This window comes from Muntiacus reevesi, chromosome 2 (assembly GCF_963930625.1).
Source record: "Muntiacus reevesi chromosome 2, mMunRee1.1, whole genome shotgun sequence".
In the NCBI taxonomy this organism is placed as follows: domain Eukaryota; kingdom Metazoa; phylum Chordata; class Mammalia; order Artiodactyla; family Cervidae; genus Muntiacus; species Muntiacus reevesi.
The window spans coordinates 227,281,143-227,301,052 of NC_089250.1; the positions used below are offsets into that span (position 1 = coordinate 227,281,143).

Consider the following 19,910-nt stretch of genomic DNA (forward strand, 5'->3'; position numbering starts at 1 on the left):
CGGGGCGGGGCCGCGGGGCGGGGCCGCGGGCCACGCCCAGGACAGGTGCGCGGGCCGCGGGGGAGGGAGCGCGTGGCTGCGTGTCCAGCCCACGGGACTTCCCTGGCGCGCGCCATGAGTCACGCCGACCCCGAGACCTGGCGCGCCCACTCGCCGTGGACTGAAGAGCGGAGGTCAGGGCTGGGCGGAAGCCGAGCTGGGCTCAGTCCATCCTGTGGTGGGAGCGTGAGCCGAGTACAGCTTCAGAGAACCTGCTCCAGCCAGTTATAAATCCGCCCCGCCTCCTGCGTAAACCCGCAAAGGTAGGTTTGATGAGCGCCAGCCCTGAACTCCAGAGCTGACCCTGCTGACCCACTAGAGTGGTGACCAGGGGCTCGACCGACCTCGGGGAGACTGGCCCTCTCCCAATGGGAGGGGACCCAGAAGAGACTGTACTTTAGCAGTTGGCTCCAGAAAGCTCATTTGGTGGGAGGAAGGACACTGCCTGGCATTCTGGAATTCCGAGGGCTCAGACAGGCAGCTGTGGGAAGTGGGGTGAGAGGGCACCCACTGCTGCAGCCCAGGCTGTGTGGCCCAGGCAGCCTCACCTTCTGTGTCTTTTGGAGTTTTCAGTGCCACCGACAGCCGGCCATGCCTGCATGTCTGGTACCTTCTGATGTGGACGTTTGATGAATTCAGGGGTCCGTCTCTGGCGGGGTTGGAGGAACACACTGCCAGGCCCCTGAGAACCGCCAAGCACTTCCCTGTCTGTGCAGCAGGCCTGCCTTGAAAGGTGCAGGCACCATGTGCAGCCTGGTGCTTTGCCAGCCTGGGGGTGAGTGGAGTTGGTGAGGAGTCCACAGAGGAGCCTCAGAGAGACATGGGGAGGGAGGCCTGAGTCACACCAGGTCGTATATGCCTTCAGTTTTGCGGAAAAGAAAACATGCTGAGTTAGGTGGCAGTGGGACTGGGACCGGGCTCGGCACTTCCGGCCTCATTCAGGGTGTCTGTTGCTTGGTTAGGGCTCATGGAAGAACAGACAGGTGGGGCACAGATGGAAGAAGATGTCTGTCTCTCCCATCACCTGGCTTACCACCGGGTTGCCACTAGCATGCATTTCAGAGAACATGTGGCTGCCTTCTGCTTGTGTGTTTCTCCCGTGGCCTCAAGCTTTCCATGTGTACCTTCCCTTCCTTTTTGTCTTCCCAGACGTAGATAACACTTGCAGATACCCAGACCAGCCCTGCACCCACACCGTCCTTCCTTGCCCAGTAAACCACTGTGTGGCCACCCCAGGTTGACTTTAGTCCCTAGAGGGACTCGCGCACTCCCATGGAGAACTGGCCAATCTCATCCAAGAAATGCCCCAGGGATTTCGAGGACCCTAGAGCACCTCTGGGGTGGGGTGCTCCTTTCCGAGGGCTGCCATGAGCAGTGACCCAAAGGGAAGTTTGAGGTCCCTGCCTACTGCTCAGAACTGCCCTCCTGTGGTCACACAGACTCCCTGTTCGCTGTGACTCACAGGGTTGTGTCCGGGCCAGCCTGGAGTAGGACTCAGAGGAAAACCCGAGTGCCGGCCCTGTTTGCCCCTGTGCAGCCCTGGGAGGTCGGTGGCAGTACCCCCTCACCTTGGTCTGTGTCCTCTGTCTTCAGTATTGTCCTCTGTCTTCACCTTGCCTTGCAGCTAGGCCCCATGCTGTGCTGTCGGAAGCCCACTCCCCCCAGCCTCCTGGAATGGCACTCCCCATAAGAGCAGGACCTGCAGGGACCCCAGGGTCTGCCCTTGACACTTGGAGATGTCTGCTTGTGGCCACCTGCCAGCTTGCCTCAATCAGACACTGAGCCAGCAGAGCCCAGGTAAGATTGTTACAATTCCTTCTACATTGGTGTTTTCTTTCTTTTACAGGTATGTTTTGTTCTTTTCTGTGCTTTACAATGTGACTCTGGGCTTGTGCATCTGTATTCCGTTGAGCCTGGATTTTCTACTAACTGGGCTTCCTGGCCCAATGTGTAAAGCCCCTCCGTGTTAGATGCAGCCCAAGGGCTGAAGAGGTGGGACGCTCTAGCCCTCCCCCACAGTGCCTGGGTGAGGTTGGGTCTGTGGTCGGGGCTCAGCAGTACCTGTCAGATTACATGGAAAAGTGTCAGGTGTGGTCCAGACATGCCCCTCCCTGGGGATCTCTCGAGTGTAGACACCTGGATGAAGGTACCTGGCCACGCGGTGGGCCTGGCTCTGGGGCTCAGAATGGCACTCAGAACCTGGCCTTGCAGCTGGGGCTCGGCTGTCCCAGCACTCAGGGCACTTGCCCTGGTGGCGTGGCCCCTGTGCTGGTGTGTGGCGTATTTGTCATAAGGGCATGACTGTGATAGCCTGCCTTGGAGCATCCTCGTGGCTGTCCAAAGTCACGGACCCCGGGCTCTGGCTCAGGCTGGTGGCCAATGTGTGTGTGGTCACCCCCAGAAGGGACTCACAGCTGCTGACAGCTGCAGGATCCCTCTAGAGGGCTGACTGTTAGAGGTGATACTGGTTCCTAAATGGAGGGAGGGGTTCACACGCTGTGCGACGTGGGGTTTCTGCGAGGGGACCCTGACCACACACAGCTGTGACCCGCAGTAGGTGCATCACCAGGTGCTGAGCCTCACAGGTGATGTGGGGCTGAGGAGGGACACACACATGTGCATGTGTCAATACTCAGGTGTGTGCAGGCCTGCACTCTGGCGTGCACACGAGTAATGCTGCAGGAGCTGTTCCGGGTGTCACTGCAGTCGGGCTTCTGCAGGTGGGCCGGGGTTTGCAGGGGAGTGTCTGCTGGTGCACAGCCGAATTTCAAACTCTGGGCTCCACAGCACTCTCTCAGAGCCCCTTCCCCATCTGGGCCCTCATTCCTGGCGGCTTGTGGGAGAGGCCGGAGGGCCACGGGGCGCGGCTCTCTTCTCTGTGATCGCGAGGGGAGCTCCTCCTGGTCGGGTCCTGGCAGCTGGCTGGGCCGAAGAACAGGGCTCATCACGGGTTCTGGGCATGGAAGCTCGCTGCCGGCAGGTGTTGATCACATGCTGCTGGGGATGTGTTCTCAGGCCCACTGTGTGGAGGTGTCTTTGGGCCCGTCAGTCCCCGCCGTCTTGTGGTGAGGCAGTTCAAAGCTCCTTTCAGGGAGTACGTTTCGTGGGCAGATGTGCGGTGCTCGGGTATGTCGGAGAGAGTCCAGAAGGAGGCGCTGCAGCCTGGGCATCACCCCCGGGGACTGCCAGCCTGCTGTGGCTGGGAGCCCTTGGTCGTGTGCTGACATGGTGGGTGCTGAGACCTCTACAGGGCGAGACCTGGGGAAAGACACTCGGGTGTCGCTTCCTCGAGGGCTCTGTGACGTCAGGACCTGCTGAGGCTGCCCCAAGGCTGCCCCTGGGACTCTGTGGGCACCAAGGGTCGTGACGAGCACGTGAAAGCAGCTCCGTCCTCCCCAGGTGGCATGTGGGTGGCTGACCAGGCTGGCTGTGTCCAGGAGGGGAGAACGTAGCTGCTGCCAGGTGAACTGGGGCTGGGACACGGGCCCAGTGACCCCAGAACCACATGTGTCCTGGACACGATGTGCTGGCAGCTCTGGTGGGGGGGGGTGGAAGCGACAGGTCCTGGACGGGGGCAGGGTGGCTAGCCCCGGAGGGGTCAGCACTGCCAGGGGCAGGGGAGGGTCACAGTGGAGTAAGGCACTGGGTTGGTGGGGGGAGGATGCGGGGCAGTGTCTGCACCTGGCCTCTGGAGCTGGGCAGTCCCTGCGCTGCCCCTGCTGGCTCCATGCCCTAGGGGACTGGCCAGGGCCACCCCGAGGCTCCTGTACCTGCACTTTGGGGGGCTGAATCCCAGCCCCTTGGCCTCCTGCAGGAGGGGGACTTCGGCCACATGCTTCCTTTCCCGCCAGCCCTGGGGAAGCTGAGGCTGGGCCTGGGTGGCCCCTGGGACCACGTCACGGCCTCTTCTGGAAGGCAGCAGGAAGGACAGGCTGGCAGGTGGCATCCGTGGCAAGTGGGGTCAGAGGGCGGTCAGTGGGGGTGGGGTGCTGGTGGCTCCTGAGGAAGGCTTTCTATGGCGGCTAACTGTGCCCCAGGCAGGACGGTCCTCTCGTGGAGGCCTCTGCTTGTCAGCCCTGCCACCGTCTGCAGGAGCCTCACCTTCTCCTGAGGGGCAGGGTCCAGGGCACAGGCAGGGGAGGCAGGCAGGGACAGCTCGGCAGGGCACCAGGACCCTGACCACACGGGGTGCTTCTTATGTTTTAAAGGCCTATGGTGACTTGGAAACAGCAGGGGGTCCTGGTACTGACGTTGGCCTGAGACCACCGTCCCTGGATGGATGTCTGAGAGGAGGGCCAGCTCCTGTGCTGGGGAGTGAGGGCACATGCTGAGGGCACAGCCTGGCAGGCTGCCTGGGGAGGCTGTGGGAGCCTCTGAGGTGGAACTCCTTGGGGACGGACACGTGCCCACAGGCCTGCAGCAGAGGACGGTCTCCTGACCCCACTCCAGCCCTCTGCTGTTAATATTTGCTGAAGGAAATGCACTGGTCAGGCCGCTTGAGATGCTTTGAAACGTTTTATTTAAATTTTTTTTTTTAAAGACAGCAATAATTTATGCCAGAAACCAAACGAAGGTGCCAGTGAGCGTTTTCTGGCCTGACCAGCCACTGCCCCGGCCCCTGCGTTCTGCCACCATTGGGGTGACCCTGCCTGGGGCGGGAGGTGGTCAGTTTCAGAACAGTGACAGCGGGGCTGAGGTCGGGACCCGGGTGGGAGGCCAGGAGCAGACCCGGCTGCCTCCGCAAGTGGCCAGGCACTGGGATTTCTTCTGGCTGTTATCACAGGGACCCTGGGGAACGGCGAAGTGACCTGGGGATGTGGTCACCTTGGTCCCCACGCACAGCCATTGTCCTGTCTCTCCTCTCCTTCCCCCACCTATCCCACAACTGTTTTTGTTTTTTTTAAAAAATATAATTTTGTAAATGTTCCATAAAAATACTATTGTTCCTAGTCAAACACAGATATTGCAATATGAAGGGTAACTGCTCTGTCTTTGCTCTAGAAAACGTGAAAAGGTCATCACACCGGATAATATAGAAAAGTGCGGAACCTCTAGGTATCACAAAAGCCAGTACCGAGCGCGCAAGGGGGAAGCGTTGCCAGGTGCTGGGCCGGGCCCCTGTGCGTCCCTGCTGGGTGGCGGGGCCTGCGGACGTGGCGGGGCCTGAAGGGTCCTCTCAGCAGGGAGGACAGCATGGCTTTGAGACACGGACAGGGGCCGCACTCTGCCCCAGTGGCTGCCCCACGAGGCCACCTGCTCAGCCCGAGCACCGAGGAGCCAGTGGCACTCAGCAGGAGCACAGGCGGTGGGGACGCGGCCTCTCCTCTGGCAGCAACGTGGTTCTGCCCGGCCCTCGGGGTGCCTTCCCAGGCGGGTCTGGGCGCAGGAGCCGGCGGGCTCTGTCCTTGGAGGTGGGGAGGCTCAGTCGGTTGTGGCACCGTCAGTTCTCAGAGAGAGACAGGGCCAGGGCGGCCTGGAAGGCGGCCTCCTCGTCGATGCTGTAGTCCTGGAAGACAGGGGCGGAGCTGGGCGGGACGCCGTGGTCTCTCAGGGCCACCCCCGCCCGGTCACCTCAGACAGACCGGCGTCCAGTCCCCCCGCCCTGCCGCCATTCAGCCCTCACGGCCATGGGTCCCGGGCACCTCGTGGCAACCAGTGGGGGATGGTCTGGCTGCCCTGAAGTCCACGCAGCAAGCTGCCTTGAGGACACTGCGCCCAGTGATGGAGGGCTGGACAGACTGTGCACGGTGGACGCGAGTAACGAGAGCTGTCCTTTCCCCCCAGATTCAAGGACGGGGGGAAGCCAGCACCCCCGTGTTTCTACCATCAGGACCAAGTGTGGGCGGAGCAGAGGCGGGACCCTACGAGGCCCGGTGCCTGGAGGCTGGCAGGGGACGGGAAGAGTGGGCCTGGGGGCGCACAAGAGGGGAGCGTCTGTAGGTGGGATGTGGCTCTTGCCCAGTGGGCTTCGGAGGGGCCTGTCCCCAAGGAGGGTCTGTGTCCCCAGGCCTCAGTGCAAAACCCGGGAGATGGTGCCCCTGCGATGGCACCTCCCCCAGAGGAGCCCCGAGTGAGGAGAGCTAGTTGGCCTGTGGGTGAGGGGCCCACTCTGCACAGCCCAGAGCCCCCAGACCTCTGCCTCTAGTGGCCCTGTAGACCCGCCCACCACCAGCACTGCAGGGCAGGGGGAAGGCGGGTCACCCACCACGAAGGTGTCGTAGGAGAACTTGTGCCTGTGGAGCAGGTGTTGCAGGAAGTTGGCGCTCTTGTAGCTGGGGTCACCCCAGGGCATGGCCGAGCAGATGGGACACACCTGGGACAGAGGTGGGGGGTGAGTCCATGGGGCCGTGCATGTGGGGAGCAGGGTCCCAGGGGTGGGCGGGCTTACCACGCGGTTGGGGTCGCTGCGGTGGTTGTCCACGCAGTGCTTCACCAGCTCCTGCTGGTCCAGATTGCGGGCGCCACAGTAAGGGCAAGCAAAGGTGGACCTGTTGGGGACGGCGCTGGGCCGGGGCGGGGGGTGAGTGGCACTGCCCCCCTTCCTACGGCCCAGCCGGCTCGCCCTCCCCCGCACCGTGGGCCCTGCTGTGGTGGAGCCCCTGCCCTCCTCTGCACGTTCCACCAGGAGCTCCCATCTAGTAACTCCCAGTCTCTCCTTCCTCGACGAGGCTGCGCACCCAGAGTGGTATCTGTCCAGCCCCAGCCTAAGGACTGCGCTCCCCACTGGGGGGTGACAGGTGGGCTGGGCCAGGCCCTCCTGGGTCCCCTCCTGCAGGGGTTGAGGCCCTCCGCAGGGGGCCCAGCAGCCCTCCCACCTCCTCAGGGCGGAACCACACTGCCCACCCTGTGACAGGCCAGAAAGTGCCCACAGAGGATGACCTGTGCAGGGCCTACCTGGGGATGGGCTGGGACGTGGGCACCACGGGGACAAACTTCGGACAGTTGGCCATCTGCTCCTGGACCTTCACGCAGGAGGACACATGCACTCTCATCTTGGCCAGTGTCACCTGGGAAGAGAGAGGGCAGGGTCAGGGGGCGGGGGCTGGGCCCCTGGTTCCTGACACCCCAGCCAGCACCCTGGCTGAAGGAGGCCGATGCACCCAGGGCTGTAGAGCTTCACCCAGAAGCAGGCGCTCACAGCTCACGCTGTGGTCATGCAGGGGGCCTTCAGGGAGCAGCCCTGACGGGGCCCCTGGGGAGCTGGGGGACATGGGAGAGTTGTTTGTTTAATTGATTGATTGATTTGGCTGCTCTGGGTCTTAGTTGCCCCACTGGGATCTTTAACTGGGCCTTGTAGGATCTAGTTTCCTGACCAGGGGCCGAAGGTGGGCCCCCTGCATTGGGAGTGTGGAGTCTTAGCCACTGGACACCAGGGATTCCATGGGAGGGTGTTTATTTGTGAAAAGTTACCCCTCATAACGGGAGCCAGCAGATAAAATTCTAGGCAGTCAGATGTGCTGAAAATTCCTTATCAAGAAGTAGGAAAGCAAACGTGACACAACCTTCTCGGTTACCAGGTTGTCCACTCTGGCCAAAGGCGGAACTAGCTCAGAACAGGGCAGGGCAGGGGAGTGCTCGCTCCCCAGGGCAGGGGCCTCTAGGAGTGCCCACCAGGAGCCAGGGGTACAGGGGGAGGGCCTCCTGACACCAGCCTGGCCTCCCTTTGCCCAGGGCTGGGGACGCTGCATGAGGCCTGCCCCTCTGATCCCACTTGTGTGGAAAGAACCACAACACAGAACAAGGGCGGGGGTGCCTCACGCTGTTCTTGGGCTGGGAGGGAGGGGCATGAGAGCCTGAAGGAGGCCCCTGGACATTCAGACCTTTGAGCCAGAGGACAGAGCAACCAGGGCCGCTTCCTACTGTGGTAACTCAGGAGAGTTAACCTGAGCAATTGTGGAATTTGAAAACCTCACTTCACGTTCTGCTCCCAGGCTGGGTCCCTTGCGAGGTGGTGCGCCCGCCTGCAGGAACAGCAGGTGTGGGGCAGGCTGGGGAGCTCGGGTGCTGCAGGGACTGGTGGGCCTGGGCCTGCCTCAGTTACCGCCTGCAGGGCGAGGGTCACTGGGGTGTTAGGCTGTGTCTAGGGTGGGCTCAGCTCAGCCCTCATCCCCGCATCAGCCACAGCCCAGAGCCCAGGCCACACTCGGGAAGTGAGTGGAGCGGCAGGTTGCTCAACAGGACCAGGGGGTGCCTGCGCCTGGTTCCCCTGCACACCTGCTGGGACCCTAGCCAGTACCTTCTTACTGCAGCCTCGGCAGGGCGCCTTGTAGGATGCGAGCTGCTTCTCCACGTGGGCAGCCTTGTCCACCTTCTTGGGGTCGAAGGGCAGGCGGCACAGTGGGCACAGCGGGGACGGCACCTGCAGGCAGGGCTGGAGGCACTCCCCACAGAACCTGCAGGGAGGACACGGGCCTGAGGGCTGCGCGCCCCTACGTCAGCGGGTGCTTCTGTGCGGGGCCTGCAGGCGGGGTGGGCACCGTCTGGCTGAAAAATGGCCCTGTCCCTGCCCCATCATGGGCTCCTGAGCTGCAGCCGTGACCCCCTGTCCTGTGCTGGCCCCCAGACTTGGTCCCAGCAAGAGCACTGGTTGTGGGAGGGCCAGGGCCCACCCTGCCCATCTCACTGCAACAGGTGATTACAATACCTTGGGGGCTCCAGGACAGCGTGGGAGACCCTGGAGGCCCTCCACCCACTAAGTCTGGGGGTAAAATCACTAACCCCCAGTGCTGAGAGGAAGCCACAGGGCCCCAGGGCCCTGCACTCACTGGACAGAGCAAGGCCAAGGCTGGCCATGGAGCGTCACCAGTCTTGGGACATGCCCTGTCCCCAGGCAAGCAGGCCTTGGGCCCAGCCTGAGCAGAGGCAGGGTGGCAGAGGGGCTGTGCCCAGGTGCTCAGGCTCCTCTTGGCTCTGAGCTCTTAGCCATGTCTCTGGAGATACCGTGTTCTGCACCTGAGGGTGCCTGGCCACAGCAGCTCGTGTTCATAACCAGCCCTGTGCTGTGGAAGAGCACACGCCACAGGTTGAACACTCTCAGCTGGGGGACAAGAGGGACCGAGAGCCTGATCTCAGGACCAGCTCAGTCTGGCCTTGTAGGAAGTGTCGAGGTGTCTGCTCAGCAGACTGGAGCCTCGTCCACAGCCCATAGGCTTAGCCCCGTGAGAAAGGTGGCAGCTTGGTGGCCTGCACGAACCCTGCCGGGCATCGGGGTGTGCCCTGTCCCGCGGGGGTCAGGCAGGTGGGGCTGCGGGCATTTCTGGGGGCACAGACGGCCCAGCTGAGCACAGGCCCCCGTCCTTCTGCCTCAGACTTTCACCTCTTCTCAGGAAGAGGCACCCCAGGGATTCCAGAGGCCCTTCTCCTGCATGCTGGCTTCCATGCAGCCACCTGTGTGTGCTTTCAGTGAGGGGGTGTGTCCCCTGAGCCACAAGGAGTTGGAGGAAGCTCACAGAGCGCCGGGCTGAGGGTGTGCTCAGGACAAACTGGCCTCGGGTCGGGAGAGGGGCGCCTGGTGGGAAGGGGAGGCAGGGAAGCTGCGGTTCCAGAAGCAGGACGAGCCCCGCTTGCCACACTGCCATCTCATGTCTTACTCCCTGAGGAGCCGGGGGCAGAACGAGGTGCAGCGTGGCCCCTGCCCTCACAGGCACATGGAGACCTGGGTGGGGCGTGGGGGGCAACCTGTCAGCTGGCCGAAGCCTCTTCTGCGTGGGCCCATCGCTCCAGTGCTGCCCCCACTGGTCACCCCCTGCACAACACAGGGGAGCCGCCTGGGACCCAAGCCTCTCAGGCCACTGAGCTGGTGGACAGAGGCCTTGCAAACTGAGCAGAGAAGCCCGCTCCAGGCTAGTATATGCTTAGCAGTCCCAGGTCTCTGCAGGCACTGGCCCACGGGTGCTGGGGGCTGTGGCCGCAGAAAGGGCCTCAGTTAGAGGAGCTGAGAGGCTGACCTGGCCCAGTAACCTGAGCTCCAGCCTCAGTTTTGCTGTGCACCTAGGAACTGCCCTCAGTCACCGTGATCTCCTTTTCCTTGCACAGGAAGAGTAACAGCACCTGTCTCCCAGACCTCTGCAAGCAGGGAGGACTCAGAAAATGTCTGTTACCACCATTCCCTATGTATCTCCTTATGCATGAGTGTACCAGTTTTTCTACAACTTCTGTTCATTAACAGACTGCACATGGGGACACTTAAGTGGGGGACAATGTGATGGCACTGACCAGAGAGGGCGACAGAAGAGGCACAGTGGCTGCAGGCAGCCCAGGCAGAACTCTGGCCCAAATACACTGGCACTAGGGGAGGCTTCGTCAGAGCATTAGAAACAGCCAGGTGGCTTCTGGTTCCAGATGCGGCTTACTGCCCAGGGCATCCTCTGTGTGTGACAGATTACTGGCTTCCTCTGAGGACTTCCTGGGAGTGCTTCCACAGTCTCCACCGAGGAGGCCCCTTGCCTCTGGGCTCCTGCTGGAAAGCTCTCCCTGTGACCTGTCCCCTTTCGTCTGGTGCTGGAGCAGTAATCCAGGCCCAGGCAGGGCTACTGTCACGTCCAGAAAACCTATTTTGTGGAAGGAAACTGCTTAGTCAGGTAGCTGTGGCAGATAACCAGACCACCAGCAGACTTTTTAAAAGGAAAGGTGTGTCTTTAAATCTTTCGTATTCATTTGCACACACGCCTTCAAAACATCGGACAAGAAACTTATGGAAAGTAAGCAGCAGAGATAAACAGCCAGTAGGTTTACATCAGCAAGTAGAGTCAGGAAGAAAATATTTCTAAGGCAGAAGCTGAAGAAGAGGCTGCTGCAGGACCAGCCTCAGGAACAGGAGAAGAGGGGTCTGATTCTGCCAAGAAAAGTGTGGGGAGAGGGTATTATAGAAGAATATGCTTTCACAGCAGTTTGTGTAGTTCTGTATTCTAAAAAGACTATTTGGGAAAAAAGCCTTGTGTCTAGGGCTGGGCGAGTGTTGATAGAAATCCTAAGCCCAGGAAAGGCTTTCTAAAATTGGGCCCCAAGACAAGCTCTGCAGCTCTCTCAATGATCGGCTGGAAGAAGCTGAACACACTGTGACAACACCCACTGGTGTGTGTTGACGAGAGAGGTGCTGTTCAAAAGCTGCCCCTGCCAAAATATCATAAACAGCATGAAAAAGTGAGGCACAGCGCCTTCAGGACTAATCAGCAGCACTCTCTCAGGGTGCGCAGGTGGGTGTCTGTGCCGCCTGCACTGTGTGTGTGTAAAGGCTTCCCGACTCCTGACACAGTCCTGCAGCCTGAGGATACACAGCGTACACACCTAGCAGTTCCAGTTTCCTCTTTGCATCAAGAACCTCCTAGGCCAGCTGCCTTTGTTTGCAAAATGTTCTGGGGCCTCCGGCTATCCTGGGTGCACCTTGGCCCCACCTCCTCAGCAGCTCTGCGGGCAGCCAAGCCCTCCAGCCCCCTCTCCCACCCTTTTAATTTCACTCAAGAGCTGTGTTATTCAGCCTTCTGGAGAATTGGAGACCACACACTCTGATCTCAGCCCGCCCCCCCGCCCCCCAACCAGGTTGGCAGCTCCCAGAAGACCTGAGTGCAGCTCTCTGCTGGGAGAAGAGCCACATCCTCCGGTTTGTGTTCCTGAAACAACTGGCCCTGGCGCCAGCTTGGTGTGTGGCATCTGGTCCACCGAGGGCCAGCCTGCCTGGCTGCTCAGTGACCCATGGTGACCCAAGTTCTCCATCAAAACAAAACAGCACCAGACTCCAAGCAAGCCTTTGTCCAAACTTTAGGGAACTCCTCTCTTCTGCAGTCACGACAGGCTGACAGCGGATCCAAAAAATAGTTGACAGCAAAAGCCACAAAGCATTTATTTACAATTACCCACCCCAGTCTCCACGAGACCAGATGGAAGGCGACCGGCACAGATGTCGCGCCCGCTGCCCCCTGAGTTCCTAGGGAGGCCCGCCGAGGCCGTCAGCGGCTCCTGGCACCCGAGACCGGGCAGAGCTGCAGGTCGGCCCTGTCTGCCGACGGGGTGATTGGGGTCGAGCGCCCGGGGCGGGCGGGCAGGACACTGGGCTGAGGCGGATGGACGTGCCCAGAGGGCAGAAACGGCGCTGCGCGTGAAGCCCCTCGCCCCCCAAGTCCTCGCGCGCTGGGACTGCGCTGGGGTGGCCTCAGACCTCCCCGCGGCGGCGCCCGACCCCGCGGCCTCCCGGAGGCCAGCGCACTCACGTGTGGCCGCAGCTGCCGATGGCCACGGGCCGGTGGTAGACTTCCAGGCAGATGGGGCAGCTGTACTGCGCCTCCAGGGCGCTGTCGCCGCCCGCGGGCCCGCCCGGCGGCTGTCGCTGCTGAGCCGAGCCCACCAGGCTGCGGAACATCGCCATCCCCGGGTTCGGCCGGCCGCCGCCGCCCCTGCCCCGGCTCGGCCTGCGCGTAACGGCCGCGCCGGCGCCGAGTTGACGTCAGAAGGAGCGCCCGCCCCCGGTTCGAGCGTCACGGCTGCGTCGGCGTCGTGTTGACGTCATAGGGAGCGGCCGCCCCTCGCGCCGGCGCCTAGGTGACGTAGTCAGGATGCGTCCTGCTTCTGCCGTCGAAGCTGTCTGCTAAGCGGCACGGTGAAGCCATGTGCGAGATGTCTGAAGAGTACCGGGAGTCCGCCCCCCAGGGGCCGCCGCAGCCACGGCTTGGGTAAAAGGGCAGCTGCACCCGCCGCTTTCTTTCCGACCCTCCGGCAGGCGGCGAGCTCTGCCCCGAGGGCCAGCCTGTGCGCGCTTTGCGCTCAGTCTCGGGGGCCACGCTCCGGGAAGCCCGGAGACCGCCTAGGGCGGGTTCTGGGAGTCCAGCAATCTCTGGTGTGGGGTGGACCTCGCTCCTCAGCACCCGGGGAATGCCTGGCAATCCCGTGGTGAACACTTGGCGCGCTCGCACCTCTAATTTTTGTAGCCAGTGGAATGGTTCCGCCTCTGACCGAACTGTCCTTACTCGGCGAGGAAAGTCGGCCTCCCGGCCGCTTCTGCACTCTGGTTCCAGTTCTCCCCTCCAGAACCTCCCAGAGCGAGCTGTCTCCCTTCTCGTGCCAGCCCTAAGAGAGCCCACTGAGCTGACTTTAACGAACTGAAATCCTCTTAGGGCCCTGGTATTTCCTTAGAGGGGTAGTCTGGAGAAGATAACAAGGTCCGGTCTGTGAGGTGCACGCTCCCCCGCCACCCCACCATGGCCTCTTTGGTACAACAGCTTGGGATGAGAAACCGGCTGCTGCCTCTCTGAAGCCCCTGAGTGCGTGTAATCAGTGTCCTGGTCTCTCTCTCCCAATGCCTCAGAACCCGGGATCAGAAGTGTGTGAAGTGCAAGGAAGGCCTGCCTGTGGTGGTGATCCGGGCTGGAGACGCCTTCTGCAGGTGAGGCCTGGAGGTGGGAGGTGACTCGGCACACACAGTCTTAGTAACCAGGACTGCCTCCATTTCTGCGGCTTTATTTCTTGCTTTTGAAAGCATTTTACTCCTAATGTCCAGGGGTGGGTGAGTGTGTGTGTATGGCTCTGGGTGTCGGTTCTTGTGTGAGTGCTGTTCTCCCATCGTCCAGGCGTGCATCAGGTGGCAGGAAGGTCCTGGTGTCGCTTACAGAGAGAGTTGGGAGCAAAGGTGAAGAGCAGTGTGGTGCAGGCGAGAAGAGCTTTTCAGGGGCAGCTTGGAGCACCCTGGGCTCTCTGGCAGGCGCTCTGTGTGTTGCCTGTATTGTGAGAGAGAGAGGGATGAAGGGGGGGTTCTGACCCAGCTGTGGGGGCACCTTTGGAGGTTTTTTGGTTTCTTTTTTTGTTTTATTTGGCTCCATCAGGTCTTCGTTGAGTCATGTGGGATCTAGTTTCTTGACCAGGGATGGACCCCAGGCCCCTGCATTGGGAGCACAGACTCTTAGCCACTGGATCACCAGGGGCAATCCGTGAGGGGATCTCTGGACAGGAGCAGGGGCTGGTCCCAGAGAGGCCTAGCATGTTCTGTCTGATCTGAAGCTGTCTGTGGCCCTGTCACGTTGCCCGTGAATCATAACTTTTCAGTGTCTGGTCAGGTTCACGGTGTCCATAGCTCCACAGGGGTCAGGCTTATCACCTGCTTTATGAAATTCTGGTGACGTGGCATGCATAGCAAACTAACACGTTGAGTTATTTGACCACATCACATTTTTAAATTGGTCTCCCAGAGTATGGGACTTTACTTACTAAGTTTCTGAAAAAGAAGACAAAGGGATGAAATAAGTTGTTTTCTCCAAACTTTCTCACAGTTGCCCATTTTTGGGGGCCAAGTAGATTTGCTGTGTGCTGTCATGAAATATGTTTTAGATACGAAAGTCACTGCTTTAACCACATAAGAGCATCTGGAAATGATGGTCTCTCCAGTCTGCTTGGAGAGCTCCCCGATGAGGAGGAGAGAGGCCACAGTGACTCCTCCTGGGCCCAGGGCTCCCCTCCCCTGCTTGCTTATTCTGGGAATAAGCTGATCTCCCAGGTTGCAGATTTTGGCAGTCTGGGTTTTGAGCAAGTTCCTCATTGGTGGAGAATGTCAGCATGTAGGAAGCTCTTGCCTCGCCTGACCAGAGGGAGAGCAAGGGCCTCATGGTGCTGCGGAGGGCACGGCTATGGCAGCTGCAGGGTCCTCTCTGCCGCCGTGAGCATCCGTGTTTGCCCAAGGAACCTCCCAGGGTCCTGACCTTCCAGGTTACCCGGTGGCACATCCCCAGGAGTCCCTGAAGCCTCAGTGTTCTGCTGTTGAGTTACTGTCCACAAAGCCTCCATGGGGTGTTTGGTCGGCTGTTCATAAGCAGGGCCTGTTCTGTGTTGGGAGCTGTTGTGACACTAGATCGTCCGAGCAGGAAGAAGGAAATGCAGTGGGGGCACAGCCCGGGCTTGGCCGCTGTCCAGGGCTGTGCTGCTCCCCTCCGCTCAGGTCCCTCTACTCCCCTCTGCTCCACCTGGCTGCCTGCTGGGTTGCTGGGGAGGATGCTGCTTTCTCTCTGCTTGTCTCTCTTCTCTCTTTCTCCTCTTTCCTCCCTTCTTTCCCCTTCTTCCTTTCTGTCTCTTTCTCTTCCTTTTTGCTTTCTTTTGTTCCACATTTTTTTTTTCTTTCTATCCTCACCCATCTTTGGGTGCAGCTTTTAATGTCAAGACACTGCTTTGAGGGTGGAAGTGGCTGAAAGAAAATGTAACCTGGTGGACTCTCGGGCTGTCAGCCTGCAAAGTGTTGCTGGGTGGTCGGGGCTGTGTTGCCGCAGCTGCTGGTGTCTGTGTTGCAGGGACTGTTTCAAGGCATTGTACGTCCACAAGTTCAGAGCCATGCTAGGGAAGAACCGGCTGATCTTCCCAGGAGAGAAGGTAGGGTGTGGCGCCCCCTCTCGCAGGCGGCCTGTCCTAGCCGCATCGTGCCAGTTTCTCCCACGGGTGCACACCCGGACTTCTGGGGGACTCACATCTGAAGACATCTGTGGGCAGAGATCAGGGGCCATGTTGGAGGTGCGGTGCCCCCAGTGATGTTCCTTCTTCCGCAGGTGCTCTTGGCGTGGTCTGGGGGGGCTTCATCCAGCTCCATGGTCTGGCAGGTCCTTGAGGTATGTCTCTACACCATCCTCCTGCCACTCCTAGCCAGGATCCAGTGGTGGGGGCTGGAACCAAGGGACTCTTGGTTGGGGCTGGAGAGAAAGGTCCCCTCCCCAGCCAGGTTCTCAGGGCTCTTAGATGTGGGCACGTGGACGCCGGCCCCGGAGTGGTGTGAGGGGTGCCCAACCGTGTCTGGGTTTAGTGCCTTGTCCCTTTCCTTGACTGCAGACATGGGCTGCTGGACAGCACCAGGCACCAGGGGCGTTCCCCTGGTCCAGGGAGGGTGCCCGGAACAAGACAGTGAAGCAAGAGCAGGTGCCCTAGGGACCTTGGATGGGCTCGGTCCTGGCAGGGGTCAGGGTGGCTTTCTTGAGCAGTTTAAGGGGGGTCTCGGAGAGGCAGGGGCAGGGTCTCGGGGGTTGTCACTGGAGAGACAAGGGGCATGGGGGCTGTGCTCTGGCCCATCCACAGGCCCACTTTGGGCACTGGAGGCAGCGGGACTCCCCCTGGTTGCCTTGGGGCGCTTGGGAGGCCTTGACCCATGTGGCACATACCCAGAGCCCTGCGTGCCCTCCAAGGGGTGGTGGTGTGGCCTGTACCAGGGCTTCCTAGAGGTGGGACTTCTGTGCTTGGTTTTCTGCCCTTGCCTCCCGGTCCCCTTAACCTGGCCAGAGAATGTGAGACCAGTCCCTCCCCCAGGTCCACGCCCGTGGGTGCTCTTCCCCGTGACCAGAGGTGCCTTGCTGTCCTGGTCTCTTCTTGCTCTGAGTGGTCTGAGGGGCTTGGCAGGGGCTTCTCGGGGTTTTGCCAGGAGGCACAGACAGGCTTTGAGGGTGGGTTTTACTTGGAGGGGGACAGAGGTACCCCAGGTAGTGCCACTTTGAAGCGTGTCGGGCTGTGCCTCCTCCCTGTGGGCCTGCATGGAGTTCCGGTACAGCACAGGGGACACTGCTGCCCTTTCCTGGGGGCCCTCGGTCTGGAAGGAGCAGAGTCTCTGCAGCAAAGTGCCTGGTAGCTTCTGGCCTTGGAGCTGAGACCCTGTCACATCCCCCCAGGGCCTGAGTCGAGATTCTGCCAAGAGGCTGCGTTTCGTGCCAGGGGTTGTCTACGTTGATGGTATGTCTCCTCCTGGGCTCTGGTGTTCGGGTGGGCCTGCTGATCGCTGGCACTGTACCCACAGGAAGCCCTCCTGGGGGCGTTTCTCTGGAGACAGTGAGCGTGTTCGGCGGACAGCACTGCTGCTGTCCTGTCTCAGACCGTCCAGGGTTGGGCAGGAGTGACTGCTGAGTGTCCACCCCAGGGTCCAGGACACTGAGTGAGAAGGACGAGTTCACTGCCTGAGGGGACCTGCCCTTCCGGCCTCCACCCCATGCCCAGGGAACTCAGCAGCCACTCTGAAAATGCCCCCCAAGGAGACAGGTCAGCGTTCAGAGACCGCTGCCCCCAGGGCACAGGGCTGTTGGTCCTGACCACTGTCTGCATCTCTTTAAGCCTGACTCTTTTCTCTGCCTGCGGTTTTCAGAGGGAGCTGCCTGCGGCCAGAGCCCCGAGAACAGAGCGAAAACCCTGGCAGAGGTGAAGCTGGTCCTGCAGACCACTGGCTTCCCATGGCACATTGTGGCCTTGGAAGAGGTGGGCGGGCCATCCCTGTTAGAGGGCCTGGGGGTGAGCACTGGGTGTCCCTGAGGGGCACGGGTCTGCTTCCCCCACGTGGGGTGAGCCTCACACCCCTGTCCCTCCCGCAGGTGTTCAGCCTGCCGCCCTCCGTGCTGCGCTTCTCTGCCCAGGAGCCAGCGGGGACGGAGGGAGCCTACAAAGCTGCCGTGGATAGTTTCCTGCAACAGCAGCACGTGCTGGGGGCTGACGGGGTGGAGCGGCAGAGCCAGCACTGCTTCCAGGACCCCCACAGCCACACTGGGCCACCCACGACCGCCCAGACCCAGGCGCTGTCCAGGTTGTTTGACTCGGTGAAGACGCTGACTGCCAAGGAGGAGCTTCTGCAGACTCTGCGGTGAGTCTGCCTCGCTCTGCCCTCTGAGTTCTGGGCCTGCCTGCCTGGGCTCATGAGACCTCCCGCCTCGATCCACAGGACCCACTTGATTCTCCACGTGGCCCGGAACCACGGCTACTCAAAAGTCATGACGGGGGACAGCTGCACCCGCCTGGCCATCAAGCTCATGACCAGCCTGGCGCTGGGGAGAGGGGCCTTCCTCGCCTGGGACACGGTGCGCCTACAAGCTGCCCAGGGGTCGCCCAGGAGGCGGGGAGAGCTTGGAACCCCGCCAGTGGGCAGGAGCAGCCGAGTACAGTGAGGAACACTGTCCCCCTCACCGCCCCCAGGGCTTCTCAGACGAGCGACACGGTGATGTGGTAGTGGTACGGCCTATGCGTGAGCACACGCTAAAGGAGGTCGCCTTCTACAACCACCTGTTTGCTGTGCCCTCCATCTGCATGCCAGCCCTGGACACCAAGGTGGGCAGCGTGCACACCCCTTGCCGTAGTGGAGCCCACGTGGGGTGTCCCCGCCCTCCCGGAGTGGGGGTTTGTGGGGTGGGTTGAGGGGCAAGATAGGCTCTGTCAGGGTGCCTGATTGAACAATGGGGGTGCTCTAGAAGTGGGGTGCCTGGCTTGCTCCACAGCAGACTCTCAAGTGATGCTGTGGAGAAGCCCAGGGTCCACGCTCCTCTGAGGTGGGGCCGCTCCCACAACTGCCCCCTTGTCTCATTGCTCCTAGGCGCCCGAGAAGGCCAGCATCCACCGGCTGATGGAGGCCTTCATCCTCAGACTGCAGGCCCAGTTCCCCTCCACGATCAGCACCGTGTACAGGTGTGTGTGTGTGAGTACTGGGGGGGCGGGGGGGGCCGCTGGCGGGATAGAGCCCCCAGCCAGCAGTGTCTTAGAGCCCTGTCCCCACCCCCAGGACAAGCGAGAAGCTGATCAAGGCCCCCAGAGACGGCTGTGCTGCCGGCCCCCGCTGCCTGCTCTGCATGTGCACGCTGGACGTCGACACTGCTGGTCCGTCCTCACCTGGTGTGGTGCTGGGGCGGGGCACCCGTGAGTGCTCTTAGGGTTTTGTGGCCCCCAGGGTCCCATCATCTCCTCTCTGTTTGCAGACAGTGCCACGGCTTTTGGGGCTCAGACCTCACATCTCCCCCAGATGCAGCCCCCTGTTGCACAGGCCGGGGCGGCTGCCGGGCCCTGCTGCTGTGCCGGGATGGGCGGGGCCCCCGGCTGCAGCAGAAGGTGAGTCCCTGCCTCGCCCTGTCGTGCCCCCTACCCTGCTGTGGTCGGCACCTGGGGGCTGCACAGTATGGGTGCGCCCGGGGGTCCTCCCTGGGGGCCGGGCCAGGCACTCAGTCCAGCTGTCTCTGCAGAGAGGACCCCCGGGCCCAGGTGATGGAGCAGCTGTGCTACGGCTGCCGTGTGAACATGAAGGACTTGGTGAGTGGCCACCTCTGCTGGGCGAGGGACAGATGGGCACTGGCCAGCCTTGTGCCACGCGGCCCCTCGCCCGTGCTGACTCTGTTGCAGCCCTCCTTGGAGCCCTTGCCACCCTACATCCTGTCCGAGGCCCAGCTCCGCAGCCAGAGGTACTGCCTGTTCTCCGGGGGGAGGCAGCACAGGGGGTTCCTTCCGGGTGTGGGTTCCTACCGTGCAGTTCCCCCAGGGCCACGGTCGAGCAGGAGGTCCAAGAGTACCTGCTGGGGGACAGCGAAGACGAGACCGGGACTGGTGAGAGCTGAGCTCGCGGACCAGTGCCTGGGACAGGAGACCCCCCGGGAGCAGGAAGACAGGCAAGGCCGGGCAGGCGGCATGTGATTGCCCGTTTGTATAAATAAAAACGTTTTAATTAGAAAACTACAGTACGCGTGGGGGTGGGGGACAAAGGGAAGGGCCAGCAGTCCTGCGCCGGGCGGGCCGCGGCTTCCTGTGACAGCAGCATCAGGCCAGGGCCTCGACTCCACCCGCGGTGGCTCTACTCCTTGTCGCGCGTCCACTTGATCATGGTCTCGGGCGAGCGGTACAGGAAGATGAGCTTGGCGTAGAGCTCCTCCTCCAGCTCCAGCTCCCGCGTCTCCCGCACCAGGAAGATGTCCTGGCAGAGCTTGAGGATGCGGTCCACACACGGCAGCTCCTCGAACATGATGGAGTGCGATATCTCGCTGAAGAAGCCGCGCACGAACTTACCGATGACCAGCACGATGGACACGTACAGCCCCATGATGCTGGGGGCAGGTGGGTGGGCGAGTGAGCCTCGGGCTGCCTCTGGCCTTCACCCCGCCCCTGGCCCCGCCCTGCCCCCTGGC

General features: G+C 61.4%; 3 protein-coding genes across 7 annotated transcripts in view; 1 reads left to right on the forward strand and 2 right to left on the reverse strand.

Moving 5' to 3' along the window:
- Positions 1-178: 178 nt before the first annotated feature.
- Positions 179-19,670, forward strand: CTU2 (cytosolic thiouridylase subunit 2). Of its 3 annotated transcripts, XM_065925187.1 has the most exons (16): positions 179-302; positions 1,664-1,836; positions 13,337-13,414; positions 15,303-15,381; positions 15,555-15,614; positions 16,659-16,719; positions 17,126-17,235; positions 17,349-17,614; positions 17,693-17,828; positions 17,944-18,075; positions 18,338-18,429; positions 18,524-18,618; positions 18,717-18,846; positions 18,978-19,044; positions 19,135-19,193; positions 19,271-19,670. In XM_065925187.1, exons 4-16 carry the CDS (start codon positions 15,343-15,345, stop codon positions 19,344-19,346), a joined length of 1,323 nt encoding a protein of 440 aa, XP_065781259.1. In that variant the 5' UTR covers positions 179-302; positions 1,664-1,836; positions 13,337-13,414; positions 15,303-15,342; the 3' UTR covers positions 19,347-19,670. The 3 variants fall into 3 exon arrangements, with proteins under 3 accessions (XP_065781259.1, XP_065781258.1, XP_065781257.1); XM_065925186.1 differs by lacking the exon at positions 179-302 and having other exon boundaries at positions 1,550-1,836; XM_065925185.1 differs by lacking the exons at positions 179-302; positions 1,664-1,836 and adding an exon at positions 12,524-12,704.
- On the reverse strand, positions 4,546-12,489 carry RNF166 (ring finger protein 166). 2 transcript variants are annotated; one of them, XM_065925190.1, is made up of 6 exons: positions 12,246-12,489; positions 8,276-8,432; positions 6,934-7,046; positions 6,428-6,527; positions 6,245-6,352; positions 4,546-5,545 (listed from the first exon to the last, which is right to left on the reverse strand). In XM_065925190.1, exons 1-6 carry the CDS (start codon positions 12,398-12,400, stop codon positions 5,480-5,482), a joined length of 699 nt encoding a protein of 232 aa, XP_065781262.1. In that variant the 5' UTR covers positions 12,401-12,489; the 3' UTR covers positions 4,546-5,479. The 2 variants fall into 2 exon arrangements, with proteins under 2 accessions (XP_065781262.1, XP_065781261.1); XM_065925189.1 differs by having other exon boundaries at positions 6,428-6,542; positions 12,246-12,485.
- PIEZO1 (piezo type mechanosensitive ion channel component 1 (Er blood group)) overlaps positions 19,431-19,910 on the reverse strand; it is a 56,271-nt gene continuing 55,791 nt past the window's right edge. For both annotated transcript variants that reach the window (XM_065925184.1, XM_065925182.1), the window contains one exon: positions 19,431-19,829. In XM_065925184.1, coding sequence (XP_065781256.1) covers positions 19,580-19,829 — 250 coding nt within the window. In that variant the 3' untranslated portion in view covers positions 19,431-19,579. The remainder of the gene's footprint in view (positions 19,830-19,910) is intronic.

What these genes read in the sequence shown, in the direction of transcription:
- RNF166 (XM_065925189.1), bottom strand. Translation starts at nt 12,400, where the DNA reads ATGGCGATGTTCCGCAGCCTGGTGGGCTCGGCTCAGCAGCGACAGCCG. An exon ending in GCCGAGGCTGCAGTAAGAAG is followed by an intron (nt 7,047 to 8,275) that starts GTACTGGCTAGG and finishes CTCTCTTCCCAG; the next exon opens with GTGACACTGGCCAAGATGAG. An exon ending in GCAGCGACCCCAACCGCGTG is followed by an intron (nt 6,353 to 6,427) that starts GTAAGCCCGCCC and finishes CCTCTGTCCCAG; the next exon opens with GTGTGTCCCATCTGCTCGGC.
- CTU2 (XM_065925185.1), top strand. Translation starts at nt 12,640, where the DNA reads ATGTGCGAGATGTCTGAAGAGTACCGGGAGTCCGCCCCCCAGGGGCCG. An exon ending in ACATTGTGGCCTTGGAAGAG is followed by an intron (nt 17,236 to 17,348) that starts GTGGGCGGGCCA and finishes TCCCTCCCGCAG; the next exon opens with GTGTTCAGCCTGCCGCCCTC. An exon ending in TGCCAGCCCTGGACACCAAG is followed by an intron (nt 18,076 to 18,337) that starts GTGGGCAGCGTG and finishes CATTGCTCCTAG; the next exon opens with GCGCCCGAGAAGGCCAGCAT.